General features: G+C 36.4%; 2 protein-coding genes and 1 long non-coding RNA gene across 4 annotated transcripts in view; all 3 read left to right on the plus strand.

The window, feature by feature from the left end:
* Positions 1 to 15,751, plus strand: part of LOC103474923 (uncharacterized) — a 25,326-nt gene extending 9,575 nt beyond the window's left edge. The window contains exon 9 of one of the 2 annotated variants that reach the window (XM_008426214.2): positions 8,277 to 9,629. In XM_008426214.2, coding sequence (XP_008424436.1) covers positions 8,277 to 8,320 — 44 coding nt within the window. In that variant the 3' untranslated portion in view covers positions 8,321 to 9,629. Of the gene's footprint in view, positions 1 to 8,276; positions 9,630 to 15,572 lie in introns of those variants that run through there. The other variant, XM_008426205.2, reaches the window with a different exon arrangement.
* LOC108166924 (uncharacterized) lies at positions 13,605 to 15,163 on the plus strand. Its single transcript, XR_001777318.1, has 3 exons — positions 13,605 to 13,719; positions 13,919 to 13,992; positions 15,023 to 15,163. It is a non-coding gene; the product is annotated as an uncharacterized LOC108166924 (long non-coding RNA).
* A 1,451-nt stretch (positions 15,752 to 17,202) lies between the features above and the next one.
* LOC108166954 (uncharacterized) lies at positions 17,203 to 19,071 on the plus strand. Its single transcript, XM_017308936.1, has 7 exons — positions 17,203 to 17,272; positions 17,552 to 17,827; positions 17,926 to 18,201; positions 18,287 to 18,360; positions 18,535 to 18,709; positions 18,886 to 18,924; positions 19,055 to 19,071. The coding sequence occupies exons 1-7, from the start codon at positions 17,206 to 17,208 to the stop codon at positions 19,069 to 19,071; spliced, it is 924 nt and encodes a 307-aa protein (XP_017164425.1). The 5' UTR covers positions 17,203 to 17,205.
* Positions 19,072 to 19,101: the final 30 nt, after the last annotated feature.

Consider the following 19,101-nt stretch of genomic DNA (forward strand, 5'->3'; position numbering starts at 1 on the left):
AGAGCTGCCATCGATACAGTTGCAGCCAAGCATGGTTTAATGTTACACAATACAGTTTTACCAAGTTGCTCAAAGTCTAAACTGGTATTGTTGTGCATATAAGGTGTAAATTTTACCTTCGACCAAACGCCCCCCAAAGGCATCCCAGCGCCCCCCTTTTATAAAAATGTCCGCCAGCGCCCCCTGCCGTCCTCTGAACGCCCCCTGGGGGGCGGTACCGCCCACGTTGAGAACCGCTACTCTAGACTCTGTAACCATCACCACTCCTGTTGAACTCGGTACGTTGTTTATGTGGTGGGATGGTGTTCCACCCTCCCCACTCTGCGCACCAGGTCCAGCCAGAATCACATGGTTGGTTGATTGGTAGGCGGGGCAGATGACTTTATAGCGGAGCAGGCCGCTGCAAGGTGTGTGCGTCTTTGTTTCCCCTGCTACATGTTGGCTTGTTTTCTTGATCGGCTCATATGAGATAATAAGTGCCACTTTTGCAATCAGTGGCTGGGATTATGGTTGGTTTTTGGGTGCTACACCTAGTGATGGGTAAATGAAGCCTCATGAAGCAATGAAGCTTTCCAACCCTTTGCAAAAAGGTTCATTACTCGATGCTTCATTCATCACTCACTAGTGACATCAGCTGGTGAAACTGACAGCCTTGTCACTCAGTTGGATCATACTTCCAGAAATGTACAATCTAGTCCCCACCTGCTGACAGAACAGGTGTACAGGATGTGTTTTCAGACCCCACTAAAGGGGCAGGGGCTCAAAAAAAAGGGCACATCTAACCGCATTCTAGGACAGAATATTAATAAACCCACACGGCTTTCAGAGTTTAATTAACAAAATTTTGAGATATACAATCAAAGCGAAGGAAAATCTCTATATAAAGCATACAGCTATGCATATGCAAGATATTTTATATTAGTAATTTCTTTCTGCAGGTCTATTTTGTTATAAGAAAGTATTGCAATATTCAAACCTGCAATTTAGCAAGATGTGTAAATCAGAGCTGGACCACCAGACATATTTTGTCTTTACACTATTAAAAATATAAATAAGGGTACAATGCAACCTTTTAGTGTACTGTAATTTATAAAAAAAAAAAAAGCTGCCCGTTTGCTCCACTTCAATCAATCAATCAAATTTTATTTGTATAGCACATTTCAGCGGCAAGGCATTTCAAAGTGCTTTACATAATTCAAATAAAAACAGGAATAAACAGTGAAAAAGAGATTTTAAAAAAGATTAAAACAAAATAAAAAAAGATAAAAACATTAAAACCTCAGAGTTTTAGTTAGAACGCCACCAAACAAGGGTACTCACACCTTAAAACCTTCATTAAAACATAAACAATGAGAATAAGGAAATAAAAAGTAAAGATAAAAACATCAAAGACATCAAAACCCGCACTCTAATCCTAATTTAGCCATAAGCAACTCTAAACAGTTGATTTTTAAAGGCACCCAGTGTTTCAGCTGTTTTACAGTTTTCTGGAAGTTTGTTCCAGATCTGTGGTGCATAGAAGCTGAATGCTGCTTCTCCTCGTTTGGTCCTGGTCCTGGGGATGCAGAGCAGAACCAGAACCAGAAGATCTGAAGGATCTAGACGGTTGGTACAGCAATAACAGATCTTTAATGTATTGTGGTGCTAAACCGTTCAGTSATTTATAAACTAACATCAGTATTTTAAAGTCTATTCTTTGAGCTACAGGGAGCCAGTGTATGGACTTTAAAACTGGTGTTATGTGCTCTATCTTCCTGGTTTTAGTCAGTACACTTGCAGTGGAGATGAAGATGGTCCATTCAGGAAAGCAGAGCTGCATCAAACTTTAATGTGGAACTGCAGAAAAAAAAAGAAGCAAATATTGATTTGTTAATGCATGTCACCATGAGAAAAGCCTACTGAGTTTTGCTTAAAAAACTTTTTTTAAAATTAAAATCACACATTTTTGTCTCATAAATTGAAAAAACTTATTTGCGCTGATTACAATTTTATTTTACTTAACTGAGATTAGTTTTTTTTTTTTCATTGAATAATTGGGGGAAAAAATTAAATTCATACTATGTGAACCAGACCCTAAACTTACTTAAAATCTGGATTGAGTTTTTTCCCCTTCGTTAATGACACTTTTATTACATACATTATATCTATCATGGTAATTCAGGGTGAGTTATATTTAACTCTAAATGAATATCCTTGTTGGACTTTTATTTAAGTGCTAATCTCCTTTACCTAATGCCAGAATAAATGAAATGTACGTTATGCAGCAAAGGAAATTAGAAGTTCGGACATATATCCATTGTGGAGATGATAGATTTTGGACGGGCGATGTGCCCTTATTGCCCAAGCAATACTGAAGAATGACTGATATCATTAACAATACAGGGAAGAAGCTTTTCATTAATCTTGCTTTGCTAGCAAAGTCGTTGGCTAGCAGCTAGCTAATAGCACATCAACAACAGCCTAACAACATGATAAAAATACTGAATCGATAGATAAGAACAGTTTCTCCTCACCTGGTTGTTTCCTCCCGCTCAGTGGTTCTTCAGAGAAAGGCAGACGCAGAGGCCTGTCAGTGTCTGTTGTATTTCATTACCTCTCTGCTTAAACCGCGACTCTGTGCTGAAGCAGAAACGATACTTCAGCGTTTTCTGTCATCTGACAAGTAGCAAGTCTACTCCACTTTATTCACCAAAAACGTTTTTTTTTTAATTCACCAAAGACTGTTCTGTAATCTGGAACGTTCGCTACGTTGAGCTCCAGTTAGCCGCCTTATCTCACTGTGCAAGAGGCAACTGCGTCATGCGTCACGGGCAAAAGGTCAAATGTCACAAGGGGACCGGAGGGCTTAATATATTGTACAAAAAAACCTTCCACAAAAAATTTTAGTACATATGTCAGAAGAGGGCTTAAGAAATAATAATACAAAAAAATAAAACATTGGAAAGGGCACTTGGGGGCAAGGAGCAAAAGGGGCAGGTGCTCAAGCACCCCTAGCCTCTTCCTCTGCACGTGCCTGGCTACCGCTTTAGATTTTAATTCATTTTACCTGAATCCACAGTAATGGGTTTTCTGTTTCAGTCACCTGATTGCATTGTTTTGAAGCTGCAGCGCTTTGGACGCTCTGATGTTTTGGGGTGGGCTTTACTCCTCTGGCCCCGTTGAAAGGACTCTGAAACAGGTGTTCTGACCGTCATACCTCGCAAATGCAGCATACCTTGTGGTAATGCGCACATCGATGTTACGTTTCTTATAAATCTGTCATACTTGTAGAAATTTCATTTTATGTGTTTTACTTCTCAGAAGTTTACGGTAAATAAATAATAATAATAATAAAATAAGAAAAATGTAGTTATTTCCACGCAGTGTCCAGAAAGAGGTGTTGTTCTGCTTGTTGCCTAACAGCTTCGGTCAGCATCCAGCGTTATTCATGTGTTTTTTTAGGACATACTCCGTGCAGTTTTCTAATGAAATATTAAAATATTAAAAAGGTAAGTTAGCTATAGGTACAAAATATCCTGCGGGAGACCAAATTTGTACTCAAACAGTATTTGTATTAACAGTGACGCTAAACGGGAATGTCTTGTTTACGGTACAGTATAGTAACAAGTTATATTAACATAACAGTTAATTATATTAACATAAAAGTCATTTATGTTAATATGTTTGATTAACATAGCAGCTTAATTAAATACAATTTACAGTAAATTCTGAGAAATAAAACACAAAATGAAACTTCTACAGGTATGACGGTTTTATAAGAAATCTGCTGAGTAAGCATGTGATGACATCAATGGACGTAATATCAATCTGCGCATCCGCGTTACCATAAGGTATGCTGGATTTACGGGTAGGACAAATAGTCAGAACACCTGTTAACGATTTGTTCCATTGCTTGAAGTGTTTTTCTTATGTTTTGTCTTTGTTGTGCATTATTGAAATTACTAATTTGGTTGCTTTTATTGTTGTTTGATTTACTAATTTGCATTCTTTTGCACTGCGTATTTTATTTTTTGGAATAATTTAAATTGTCTTTACTTGTTTCCTTTTCTTTTCAAGGACCGAGTTGTAGGCCTGAAGCCACGTTTTTAAAAGAGAACTATTTTAAGAAAATTGTTCAAATACTGTGCACTATTCAGTTTGTGTTCTGGTGCATCTTATACATAACTTTTAAAAATAATCTCTCCCTGCTGGTCACATTTACATTCTGGATGGAGTTTTCTACATTCTAGTCCGTAGTCTGGTTATTTGCACAAATTTCTTTGCCAGTTGTGCATTTTGTAAATATTAGACGATTGATGTGCAGCATTACGAAAGCTTTGATTTAGCTTCCCTTTGGAATCGACAAAGAATTTTTTTAATTGAATTTGCTCTTCCTTGACAGAGAGCTCAAACCTTCATTGCATGAGATCAGCCTGGTGTTTAACGAGGAGGGCTGTTAAAATGTTTTTTCTGTGAGGTATGTATTTAGGTCACACCAGAGGAAGTGGTTAGAAATTGATGATGGAAATACATCTACCTTAGCCTTTTGCAGTGTCAGTGGTCTGTTGAGCTGTGACTCAGTGAGCGTTTAATCCATTCGAAAGTAGACAAACTTGAAGAACTTCCAACAAGTGAGGAGATCACTGGTGAAGATGGCCTTGGCATCTGTCATCACTTTCTTCCTGCTCTGCTGCTCCACCATTGGCTCCCGAGGTACAGATCAGTTACGAATGTCTCCTGTTAATGTTTCTAGGTTTGAATTTTATACGAATATAAAGGATCAGATCGGATGAGTGTGAATAAGGATGTTTCTCTCTGATTCGAAGGTTGTGACCAGTTTGCTGCAGTGGGTGGAAACTTCACTGTTCCTCTGGGATACCAACTGCTGTTGTGCTGAAGTGGAAGTTCAATGGCAACACAATATTTCATAAAAGATCAAGAACAGTAATTGTGGGTGACACTGATGCTATTAATAATGATGGATCCCTCAAACTGACAAATCTGAAGAAGGACCAAGCAGGACTTTACACCGCTGAGGTTTTTGATCAAAACGGAAGACAACACACCATAAAGAGCATAAATTTATGTGTACTTGGTAGGTAGAAAATTGGTTACATATTCGTCATTAAATTAATAATAACCTCTATTTCCTCTTTTTCTTTGCCTATTTATAGCAGAACTTTCAATTTAATTGTAACAGTGATTCCTGTAAGCTGATCCACCAGAAGCTGTCAAACATTTCACGTTTTTTTTATGAGGTCAGAGTTTAATGTGTCATGTTTGAACCCACTCAGACCCCGTGAAGAAGCCCACACTAAATATAATCTGTCTGACCTCTGAGGTCGTCTTTACCTGCAGTCATGATCCGGTAAGGAGAATTGGGATGTTATATTTTTTACACGGAAGGCAAATATCCATTTTCCTTCCTACTTTTATGGATGATTAAGATGCATTATTGTCAAAGCGGAGAAGGAAATTTGAGGTTTTGTTTGGTCAGCAGTCATTTTGACCTTGGAACATGGATTCCTTTATTTTGTGAAATGTGAGTGTTGGCCAAACAAACTGAAGTCCGGAAACATTCGAGATTATTTTGTAAACTTTTCCAGTCTGTCAGAGACTTTAGTTGTCACTTGAGCTTTAATTTTGTTCAGTTCTGCACTTAATGTGTTTTTTGAAATCCTTCAGCTCAGTTTTTCTTGTCAGACTGGTTCTTTAAGTCATTTTTTGATTCTACGGGTTTGATATAGCTTGTGACATTGATCTCAGCTCTTCAAAATATGTGATTATTTTATATGAGGGACATTTATATTGTCTGAGTACTAACTTTTGTTACATGAAAGGGGGAAGACTTTAATACAGTGCAGGATATGTAACATTTTGAGTCATTTTTAAAATTTTATTTTTGCACTGGAAAAGAAAAATGACACAATAGATTAACATACTAATAACATATCTTCCTAATTGTTGTTGTTTGTGACTTTAATTTTTTTTTTTTTTAAATAACGTTTTCATTAGTCTTTTTAGCAACCTGATGGTATTAACCAGGGGTCCCCAAACATTTTCCTGCGAGGGCCACCTAACTTTTCCCTGGAAAAGTTGGGTGGCCCACTGGTGGGGGAGAGAGTCAGTTTGTAACAGAAAAAGTGTGATGCTTGTAGGAGTGCCTGAATGTAAAAATGTATTGTTTTCTAGAAAGCACAATCAAATAACCCTCTCTGGGTTCTTCTCAGAAAAAATCCAGGAAATAACACTAATTATGAAATAAATACCATATTTTCCGGACTATAGCACCGGACTATAAGCCCCAGATTTCTCTGCCGCTCCAGGTTTTCCACAACGATGCAGCAGTAGCAGAGGGGGGCGGACACCCAAATTTTGAATCATAGCAGGTCAATGGAATATCACATTTATTATGGTTGAAAAAGAAAAAGTTGCCAAGTTTAGATTTAACTGAACTGATTACTGTACTTTTCAAACGGTAACTGTAACAGTAAAAGTGCTGATCCTTTGTGTCTGCTACTAGCATGTGCTAAATGAAAATGGGCATTTTCTTCTTCTTACTCTGCTTCTTTAGATTTCAATGGCAGCTTGCATCCATTATTGTTGCATTGCTGCCATCTATTGGATCCTAATATCTATACCTCAAATTTTCATAATGATCCCAGTATTATTTAAAAAAACTGAAAAATCTTCTTTTTCCCCTCAATGCTATTTAACTGATCAACAACATTCTCAAATTTCAATTCCATATTAAAACCTAATTCCATTTTAATGGGCGCTTTCTTCTTTTATTTCCAATTTTGACTTTCAATGATTCATTTCCTGCTAAAGAGCCCCCTGGTGGTTGAAGAAAAATCCACATATAAGCCTCACTGGGCTATAAGCCGCATGGTTCAAAACTTAGGAAAAAAGTAGCGGCTAATAGTCCGGAAAATACGGTATATGAAAAAAATCTAAATGCTCTCTGGTGTTGTTCAGGGGTCCGGACCAAATGTGGAGGCGGGCTGAATCCAGCCCATGGGCCGTAGTTTGGGGACCACTGGTATAAACCAACACAATGTCATACAGTACAAGTGGTTCCAGGATGGCAAAGTCATCATCAACGAAACAAAAATGTCTCTGACAAGAAACTCTGCAGAAAGTGAAAACATGGTTATCTCCTGTGAAGTTTACAACCAGGCCAGTTCTGAAAAAAGTGGCTCTTTTAGTCATGGCTGTGTCTCCAGTAAGTATATACAGCACTTATTACATTATAAATAATGTATAAGTTAGAATATTCACAATAATAAACCACATGTTATATTAAACTGAGATGTGTGCTTCTAATTTTATGCTATTTTTTTTTTTTTTTAGGCCAGATGAGGCCATCTGGGATGCCTCATCTGGGAGGCCTCCCAAATGAGGTTTTTGCGGTTAACATGTGGGTGGTTTTTATTATTGGTGGAGCAGGTGAGTTTCACTGAAATACACTTAAATTAACCTCAACCGAAGTAAACATCATATATTTTTTTATGTGCATCTGATGTTTTTTGATCTTTTTTAGTTCTGATCCTTATCATTCTGTGTTGTGTTCGATGGTGTGTAAGAAGAAAAGAAGGAAGAACGGTAAAGTGTTTAGTCTTCTATTTTAGTTGTCTGAATAATAAGTTAAAACTCTCAATTAATGCAGACTTGTTAAAATCAATTTAAGATAATTTGATTAATCCACCATCAACTGCTTCCTATACATTTCTGATTAAATCTCTGGAGTACTCCAAGGCCTGCTGCTCGGCCCACTTTTGTTGTATAGTCTTAGTAATTGGAAAATGAAACGAAAAATATAAAATGTTGCATTTTTATTTAGACTTTTGGCAAGAAATTTTAAAATATAACAATTGCAGCAATTAGGTGCTTCTTTTTTTTTCCTGTGATTGTTTTTTTTTTTTTTTAAATTACAATAAGTTGAACCAACAACAAATGAAAAGTCTGTTTAGACTAAACACTGATAAAAGAAAGTAATATAAAAATACATAAAGTGTGCGGGAATTCAATCACAGTAAATCAAGTTGGAAAATAATATGTAGGTTCATATTCATAAAAATGTTGGGAGTATGAAAATGAACACTGAATGGTTATTGCACTTGTTTTAATCTGGTGTTCAGTTTTTAACTATAATAAAATGTTTTATTCTTGAAAATCCTGGCTAACCGTTATCTGCCTTCAGGTTTGATCAGAACTAGAACATAAAAACTGCTCTATTTCACACTTACCCTTTCTTTCTGACTGCTGATTAATGCCTGCTTCTGTTTTCTGAACAGATGAGGCGGAGCTTGAGTACCGAGCAGCAGGACGTTCTTCGTGACTATATGATGGGCACCGTTCTGTCAAATTTTAATTAGAGTTTGATGGGTTAATTGATAGTAACCCGTCCTCCCCCTGAAACATACTTCACATATATCATATGATGGGAACTTTGTGACCTCCTAACCTCCCTCAGTGACCATCTGCTCACCATTAACTCCTCCCAAACTCAAAGCCCACAGATAGCTAGAATAATTGTAAGTAAATAATGAATAAATAAATATGCTATATTCTAAACCATGTTGAAATAGATTAGAAATGTTGTAACTACCTATGGTTTTAAACAGATTGTCTTCTTGATACACAGTGTTGGTATTAAATGCCTTTAACTTTTGTTCCATAAGAGACGGAGAAACCAGAGAGTCTTGCTGCGTGTGCGTGCCTGTGTATCTGTCCTCAAGCATAAGAAACCCGCAGGATATGTCTGACAATCATTCAGACAATAGCTTACGGTGCATTATTTGGTGTTGGACTACAGATAAGTGCTGGATCATAACAGGATATTATATAACCTATAGCAAGGAAGAGGGGCTGACCTCTAATCCTGAAGCCGGTGATGGCTGCCCCAGGATACATTAGGCAAACCTTCTGAAGGAAAAATCATACTCTTTAACAGGACATAAGAAAACCTATAGCATGGGAAGCGGGGCTGACCTCTGCCCTGCACACCAAAGCATTTGTGTGTGTGTGTGTGTGTGTCCCTGCATAAGAGCGGGTAGATGCCTCTGAAGGAAAACAACAGTTTAACTGTAGCACGACTAGTCAGTGCTGTCTGAGTTTGTAATTTCCTTCATCCGTTCTGAAAACAGTCGCTTAAATTTTAAACTCTATAGATACTTTTCTGTAACACCTCCTAGTGTGATACATTTCAGTAAAAGTTCCTTATCTGTAATTGTATTTCTTAAGAAAATGACAGGTAGTAAACATGCCCAGGTGAGGCTACTCATATTTATCTTTCAGTTTTCCCCAAAGTTGAAAGTTTTTACAGTGCACAACCACCCTCCAAGAGTTGCTTCAACATGGTAAATTGTTTTGTTACCTTTAAAATTATCTACAGCTTTTGTCTCTGACTGATACGCTGCATGTTTTTCTTGGTCCTAATGATTCTTTCCCTCCATCCAATATCTTACACGCTTAAGTGTGTTCACTAACAAAATATAGTACACCTGTAGTTGTTGAAGGTTCCATTACTAAAGCTTAGAAATGATCAATGTCAACCATACGTCTGTATTAAAATATTTAGTACAATTTGTATTATTTAGATTTGATGTTTTGATGTGAGCACTTGGATTTCTATCAATTTATTGAATGATGCTCTGTGTAAATATTTATCAAACTGAATAATTCAGGTTTATATATTGTTTTTTTTCTTTTCTTTCAATGTTTGTTGCAGAAATTCAAATATATGCTGGCTGTCAACCAACAATTCAATCACTGAATCTTTGCTTTTTTTTCCTCAAGTTCCCCCTCTCACAGAGACTTACATCTTCTGATACCTAGCCCAACTTATAATAACACTGACTAAGTTTGCTATTGGTAATCTTTACCTAAAATAAATAAAGTAAAAATAAATCAAATGACATGCTCACTACACAACCACGCTCCAAGAGTTGGTCACAACATGGTAAATTGTTTTGTAACCTTTAAAATTATATTCAGCTTTTAATGCTATGTTCACTAACAGACAGTACACCTCTTGTAGCTGATAAGCTTATAAATGATCAATGTGAAGCATCTGTATGCGTTCAAGAAGATCATACCAGTCAGATTTAGTAAAATATGATACTCAAAGGAATCAAAATTATAGTTCATAAAATTATAGTTGCAGGGAGCTTCGACTGTATGAAAGGAATGATTTAAATATACTATGAAAATATTCTATTTGCAGAATCCTGATAATAAAACTTCAATTGTGAACTGAATGATTAGATTGCATCTAGACACAAAAGAATCGACTGTTAATTAGTAACCATACTATGGAAATGACTAGCAAGATCTGAACAAACAAGAAACTTGACTACCTCAAAGGATTTCACTCTTTGGAGAATGAACCGTCTGACTTTCTTTAGTAGACTAAATATAATCTTACCAAATTTTTGCCTGAGAGCAAACAGGTACTGAGTTTGAAGCAGGTCAGATGCCTCCAGCCGTCTGCTAAAGCTAGACTCCAGCCTTCCTCACTGTAAAATAAAACATTCTGCTTAATTAAAGAGTTCAAGTGAACTTCATTTAATTCTCATCAACTTGTTGTTTGTACTCATCTTAAACAAGCGGCAGGAACTTTTGGATTTAAAAAAGAAAAAAAAGATGCTTTATAAGTGAATCTATTTAGGTTGAGTCTGCAACAGCTAGAATAAAATAAAAAGTGAACTATTTGATAGTAGTGAAGATTTTGGGTGGTAAATGTTTAACATACACAGACATTACTCCATTTCTACTCAAGCAAGCCGAAAGGTTTTGAACAGTAAAACTATGTCAAGCAACGACACCATGTATCTTTATTCTATGTAGTAAATACATTGCTGCTGGTGCTGCTGTAAGCAGAAAATATAAGACATTTTGCAGAGAATAATATTTTGGATGAGTTTAAGAATATTGTTTGTCAAAATCACAATGTAACTACACTTGTCTTTTACATGTTGCAGTAATTGAATCTTTTGAGGCAATTGGTTTGCATAAGTTTAAGTAACTACAACCTATTTTCCTGCTCCACATACTTGGTTAGCAATTTTCCAGTTAGCTTCCCAGCCTGAAGTTCCGGACAATGTCTTGATTCAGTCAAATCTTCTATCCTGTATCTCCTGTACTCTGATATTCTACTACATCCACTCTGCGGATGCTTTGCTTGCTGGTCTTCAGCATGCTTTGAATGCAGCATCTGGTTTCTCTGACTTTAACCCGCCCAACTAGAACCTGATTGGCATGTCAGCCTTTCGATTCCCTCCCAGTGAGGCGGTGCTTCACAAAGCAAACTATTTGTCAAACTGTTGATCTCCCTTATGGTTGTTTCAGAAGATGAGAAGACATGGTGACTGAGTTTTAGACACTAGTAGAAGGCTCATCAAGCTTTTTTTAAATAGATGGCAGCCCTAAAAGTATATACCTTTAAAATATGAATACGTACAATTCCATAATTATTCGATCCAGCGGTGATAGAAGTTTAGTAATAATGCAATTCAGGGATGGCCGTTTCTTAATGTCAGTGTTTCTGCTACTGGAGTGAGACGGTGAGAAGACAGGGAATAGGGCTAAACGAGGATTTAGAAATAAAAATACAAAGATGATAGTTGTATTTACTGGGCTATGACTAGTAATCAAGACAGAATGAGACCTGTAAAGCTGTTGGGTCCATATGATCCCAAGGAGAGAACCTGTTATCTGCTCCAACAATGTATTACCCTGTAGGAGATACGTTTGGATACAAGGAGCAGGAACATCACAACATCCTTATAACAGATATTTTTCATCCTTATATCAGTGATTTAAAACTATTTTAAATTTTTGATACCATACGGCAGACAGCAAAGTTGTGCATGAATGTAAAAGTCAATTATTTTCTTCACCGATAGAAAAGTGCAGGGGTGAAAGTAGGGGGGTACGGTAGGGTACGGTAGGGTACTGCGTTGTCGAAAATGTAACTTTCCTGTGAATCTGTAAATTTAAATTGTTGAAGAGTTTGCTCCTCTAGCTTTATTTTCCTGACCCAGATTCAGGAAAAGGAGCAAGAATGTTTTCACAAGCTTTTTTGTCATGACTATATGGTGATTATTATGCTTGTTTTTAGACTTTTTAAACTTTGTGTACTGTGAATTATGCTGAACAGGATATTATGACTTGTGTCTTTGAAAATTCCTTCATAAGTCAAACTTAACATCATGGCTTCTGACAACAGCTTCTTATTATTGCAAGGGATGACCTTTACCTGCTCAGACACCAGGCTATGGTGTGTGGGAAAATGTATAGGAAAGAAATATTTTTAGTTTTACCTCAAAAATGAACTTTTGTTGTTAAAAAAAAAACAAAAAACAATCTTTGCTTTCATCAACCTATAAAACATTGCTCATCATTTCTCTTCAGTCCAGTCCGTTGGGCAAATTGTAACCTTTCATAATACAATTCAGTTGACTTATATAACACTAATTTACAATAGGTAATCTCGAGACAATTTACAAAAAAAGTCATTCGCATTCTACTTAACAGTGCAGCAATTTAAATGTATTAAGTCAGTTAAAAAAGAAGTTATCAGAGTTAAATGCAGATTGCATCATATCATTGACTTGTTATTGACTTGACTTGTTTATATGCTTTCCCCTGTTCAAATTGCTTTTACCCTATAATGACTGATTTTATCCATATTTTCAGGAGAAAGTTGTGGAACCAACATTTGCTGCCTTCTTTCTTTGTTTCTTTCTTTACTGGACACAACTGGAGTTCCATAAAGTCTCGTAGTAAAAGTTCACATTAAGTTTCTGTGGATTTTCTATTTTTAGCTGCAAACTTTGATCATCAAACTAATAATCACTTTGTGTGTATAATCCGCCATGTGAAATGTTCAGTTTTTATTCTTAATTATTCAAACTAGTTTCACGACGATGAAGATGAATTGACGTGTCTGTGTTTTGGGTTTTTTTCCTCTGGTAGTTTTTGTTGTTATCGTGTGTCACAATAAATAAAACCAAATGTAAACTTGTAATTCCTTTAAATGCTGTCAAAATCCTCCAACTGATTACATTTAATAAACACACGACAGAGCTACCATTTTGATATGAACAGCTAGAGAGCAGCAAAGTCTTTTGATATTTTTTAGACTTTATTCAGTTCAAAAAATGTTTTAACATTTCTGAAGGTTTGAGAAGCAGAACCACTGCTGACCAGGACTTTTAACATGATTTCCCACAAAAAACAAAAGCAGAACTGAATCTGCTAGACTCCGTAACCATCACCACTCCTGTTGAACTCTGTACGTTGTTTACGTGCTGGATATTATTTGCAGTTTTCTACATTCTAGTCAGTAGTCTGGTTATTTGGACAAATCTCTTGGCCAGTTGCACATTTCTTAAATATTGGATGATTGATGTGCAGCTTAAAAACCATGAAAGCTTTGATTTAGCTTCAGTTTGGAATCGATAAAGAATTTTTGAATTGAATTTGAGAACACTTTCTGTTTAAATACCAACTAAGACCTGCTGATACTCTGAGGTGGAATTTTAATGGCAACATAATATTTTTTAAAAGATCAGTAAGATTCCTTTTAGGTAAAATAATATTAATGATGCTGGTTTCCTCTAACTGACAGATCTGAAGAAGGACCAAGCAGGACTTTACACCGCTGAGGGTTTTGATAGTGATGGGCAAAAAGAGCACAAAAAGGCAAAAAGAGCACAACTTTATGTGTACTTGGTACGTAGAAAATTGGTTACATATTCCTCATTTAATTAATAATAACCTCCATTTACTCTTTTTCTTTGCCTAATTATAGCAGAACTTTCAATTTAATTGTAACAGTGATTCCTGTAAGCTGATCCACCAGAAGCTGTCAAACATTTCACGTTATTTTTATGAGGTCAGAGTTTAATGTGTCATGTTTGAACCCACTCAGACCCCGTGAAGAAGCCCACACTAAATATAATCTGTCTGGCCTCTGAGGTCGTCTTTATCTGCAGTCATGATCCGGTAAGGAGATTATTTTGGTCTATTATAAAATAAAAACAACAAGGTAGAACAATATAGTTCTTTACATGACCTTAGAGAGTTTTCATAATCTAATCAGATTTATCCAAACTAACTTGGCTGTATGTGAAAGAATAATCACCCTCAAAACCAAACAGCTGGTTATTGCTCCCTTGGAAGTGTTTCAGTCGATTCTTCTATGTTTAAGACACATTAGAGACATTTGGAGTCTAAAAAGACGGCACATAACTTTACCAGGACTTTCTGGTAAAGTCCACAATTCATGGTTCCATCAATTACTGCTGGTCATCCAGGTCCTAATGAAATCCCAGTGCATCACTCAGCTGGGGTGTTATATTTTTTATGCGGAAGGAGAACATCCATTTTCCTTCCTACTTTTATGGATTAAGATGCATTATTGTCAAAGCGGAGAAGGAAATTTGAGGTTTTGTTTGGTCAGCAGTCGTTTTGACCTTGGAACATGGATTCCTTTATGTTGTGAAATGTGAGTGTTGGCCAAACAAAATGAAGTCCAGAAACATTCGAAATTATTTTGTAACCTTTTCCAGTCTGTCAGAGACTTTAGTTGTCACTTGAGCTTTAATTTTGTTCATTTGTGAACTTAATGTGTTGTGTTTTGAAATCCTTCAGCTCAGTTTCTTTTGTCAGAGTGGTTCTTTATAAATCACTTTTTGATTCTACAGGTTTAACAGGAACCAGATATTGATATAACTTGTGACATTGATCTCAGCTCTTCAAAAATAATTATTGTTTTATATAAGGGCCTGTTATATTTTCTGAATACTAACTTTTGTTACATGAAAGTAACAAAAGTTACTTTCGTGTAAAGTCATTTCCTGACTTTAATACAGTGCAGGAAATGTAACATTTTCAGTCATTTTAAAAATTTTATTTGTGCACTGGAAAAGAATGAAATAATAGATTAACATACTAATAACAAATCATTTTGTTGTTGTTCTTTGTGACTTTCTAATTTTTTTTCAAAAAATAAAGTTTTCATTATTCTTTTTAGCAACCTGATGGTATAAACCAACACGATGTCATACAGTACAAGTGGCTCCTGGATGGCGAAGTCATCATCAAAGAAACTGAAACGTCTCTGACAAGAAGCTCTGTAGAAACCAAAAACATGATTATCTCCAGTGAAGTTTACAACCAGGGCAGTTCTGAAAAAACTGGCTCTTTAGTCATGGTATATACCGTATATATCATGGTATATACCATGGTTATTACATTGTAAATATCAAAGGTGGCTCAGCTAATGGCTTTTTCTGCATATATAAGTTGGAATATTCACAATAATAAACCGTTTATTATATTAAAATGAGGCGTGTGTTTCTAAGTTTACACTACGATTATTTTATTTAGCTCCTACAGGCCTCCACCCATCCTGGCTAACCGTGATGTCTACCTTCTGGTTTGATCAGTAAAAGTTGATCAAATCATTAATATTAATTTTGTCAGAACTAGAAAATAAAAACTCTGCTGTACTTCATACTTAAGTTTGATTTGTTTTCATATATCCTTCCTTTGATTAACGCCTGCTGCTGTTTTCTGAACAGATGAGGCGGAGCTTGAGTACCGAGCAGGACGTTCTTCATCACCAGAGTATTGCACTCACTGATCATCCTCCTCTTCATCACCATCATCACCTGCAGAGCCTCTGAAGCTGCAGCTCTTTACAAACATTTCCCTGATATTTTATGGAGTTACATTTTAATCTGTATGATTTGAGTCAAACATTTCCCTGATATTCCTCCTGACAGAGCTGGTGAAACACTAATTCAAAAATAACTTTAAAATTCTCCCATTTTTCTGGCATTTAGCAAAGTGGAAAGTGTTTTTATAATCATATGTAAATCTCTGGGTTCAATCTATACATATATTTCAGACAGCAGTCTTCTTTATCATTGTTTTAAGTCATAACATTTTTGTGTCAAAAATATTTTTAATTCATTGAAGGCAATGTTATAAGTTTCTGTCAATTTTCTTTTATAATTGCAAACTTTGGCCATCAAACTTGGTGTAAATAAGCACTTTATATCTATATCCCTCCATGTGATATAATCAGTTTTTATTCATAATTATTCAAACGAGTTTCACGACGATGATGAACTGAGGTCTAAGTGTTTTTTTCTTTGGTGATTTTTGTTGCCTTGTGTCTCAATAAATAAAACCAAAAGTAAACTTGCAATTCCTTCAAATGACTGTCAAAAATCCTCCAGCTGATTGCATTTAATAAACATATGAAAGTGCTACCATTTTGATATGAGCAGCTAGAGAGCAGCAAAGTCTGCTTCAGTTCAGAAAATGTTTTGAAACTTCAGAAGGATTGAGAAACAGAGAATCAGTGCTCACTAGGAAGTTTAGGTTTTACCTAAATATGATTTTCCATAAAAAGCAGAAGCAGAACTACTGAGATGGAAAAAATAATCTGTTTACAGTGTTTTTTCTGACCAGTGACCAATCTGATATTTTACAAGACAGCATTATCAGAGATCCTTCCTTCTGCGGCCGATGACTCTGTAACCATCTCCACTCCTGTTAATCTCTACAAGTTGTTTACCTCCTTGACATTATTAGCAGTTTTTTATCTTCTAGGAAATAGCCTGGTTATTTTTGCACCAATTTCTTTGTCACTTGCACATTTCGGAGCATCAGTTTTAAGGCCTGAAAACCACAAAACTTTTCACCTGGGAAACATTTTCCACTTTTTCTCAATGTTTTACATTTCAATAGGCTTCTCTTTTCCAAAACTTTCATCGAATTGAAACCACTAAGTGGTTAATGAGGAGGATGATTGAAATGTCTTTCGTTTTAATCTTTTGCCGCGAGGGGAGAATTTATGTCACCCCACAGGAAGTGGTTAGAAGCAGGTCATTGAAATAGACCTAAAGTCGTGTTTTGAACTGTTACCAGCTTTTCCAATGAGTTCTGAGTGCAGATTGACAGTAGTTTGAAATAAACAGACTTACCTTTCTGACAACTTTTATTTTGTTGAGAAGATGATCTCATTATTAGCCTGTTGGACTGTAATTTTTGTGCCGCTCTGTTTTTTCTTACTGCTTTCAAATTGTGGCGTTGAGGACCGCTTCCGCTCAAAACCTAGAGCTGGTGCATAGAAAATTGTTGCGGCAGGAAATGTCCTCGATGATGACAAGTTGTTCTTTTCAGTCGAATGTGAGGAGGAGGACGATGAAGATGGCATCGGACTCTGTGGTGTGTGTGTTTCTGCTCTGCTGCTCCGCTGTCGCCTCCCAAGGTACCGATCTGTTCCATAAATCCCTTTACCATGTTGATACGAGCGAATTTGAAGTACAGTTTTTATACTAAATAAATATATTGTCTTATGTTTGTGTTTCTACAATTTTAATTGAAATCTAGTCCAACTTTTACCACCGTTTTGACTTCTCTTGTACAGAACTGATTGCTATGAGTTAAAGGTAAACTGTGAGGTCAGGTGCCATCTATAATACGTCCATCTTCTCTTAACCCTGCTCTTCTGTTGCTGGTTTTTTTTTTTTGTCTTTCTGATCCAAAGGTTGTGACCAGTTTGCTGCAGTGGGTGGAAGCTCCATTGTTCATCTAGGATACCAACTAAAACCTACCGATACTCTGAAGTGGAAGCTAAATGGCAGCATAATATTTAATAAAAAACCAGGAAGGATATCTATTGGGAAAGAAAGTGATGTTAATGCAGACGGATCCCTTMAACTGGTAAACCTGAAGGAGAACCAAGCAGGACTTTACACCTCTGATGTTTATCACGAAAATGGAAAAGCGCTGATCCTGAAGAGCACAAACCTATGTCTACTGGGTAGGTACAAAATAACTTCCAGCTTCACATTATTTATGTATTTTGATCATTTTCTTTGTTTCCAAATTAAAACCGACTGGTTTCTTTTTCATCCACAGATTGTGACCAGTTCGCTGCAGCAGATAGAAACTTTGCTGTTCCTCTGGGATRCCAACTAAAACCCACTGAGTCTTTGAAGTGGGAGTTCAATGGAAACACATTATTTTACAAAAGATCAGCAGAGGTAGTTATTGGTAAAACAGAAGAYATAAATGAAGATGGTTCCCTCAAACTGATCAATCTGMAGAAGAACCAAACGGGACGCTACACCTCGGAGGTTTTTGATKAAACAAGGAAAGCRCGCACCATGAAGGAAACAAATCTATGTGTGATTGGTTGGTATAAAATGTCTGATATGTTTTTCATCATTTTTATATTTCCTCAACAACTTCTCGTCTCTTTGTTCTAATCAAACCTCAGATCCTGTGAAGAAGCCTAAAGTAAATGCAACATGTCAGAATGGAAACGTGACGTTTCACTGCTTTCTTGGTCCAGTAAGTATTTATTTCCGTCTCATGTGGCCCTGTCAAAGTAAAAAGTCACAGTGAATCATTGCGATGTGATGCAGTTTGGCCCTACTGAGGGTGAGGTTGCTCCTGGACAGTTTGTCTCCGTTTTGAATGTTTTTCTTGACCTATTTGTTGTCTTTTGTTTCTATTTTCCTCCAGCAACCTACGGACGCGGAACACAAGTGGCTCCGGAACGGAGCCAAGATGGAGGAAAACGGTTTGACTTTTGAGACAAAAGCAGCAGAAACTCAACACGACAAATTTGTCTGCAAAGTTTTCAATGAAGTCAGCTCTGAACCCAGTGAGCCTGTCGCTCACAGCTGTGCTAAAATAAGTAAGTGTGTTGTGGTAACCACAGGACAATGGGCTCCACAGTAACCGCTGCTTGAAACAAATCGTTTCTTTAAAAAAATGATGTTGATTATAAGTGCTCATGAGAAAATAATTATTATTATTTTCTGGTCATCGTTAAAGCGTATTTCTTTTTTCATGTGTTTTAATCTATCCCAGATCTTCCCAGTGTCTGGGATCTTATTGGTGGTGGAGGAGGTATGTATTTAAAATGCTCGAAATTCATTTTTTGACTTTAAAAATAGCTTTAAAGCTCTAGGTCTTTGAATTAAATCTAAACTTAAACAAGTCTTTTTTAGGCTTGTAAATTGTTTCCGTACTCTTAAAGTGTCATGCTTGGTCTAATGTTTTTAGCCCACATGCAGAAACCCTCAC

Source organism: Poecilia reticulata, linkage group LG2 (genome assembly GCF_000633615.1).
Source record: "Poecilia reticulata strain Guanapo linkage group LG2, Guppy_female_1.0+MT, whole genome shotgun sequence".
In the NCBI taxonomy this organism is placed as follows: Eukaryota; Metazoa; Chordata; class Actinopteri; order Cyprinodontiformes; family Poeciliidae; genus Poecilia; species Poecilia reticulata.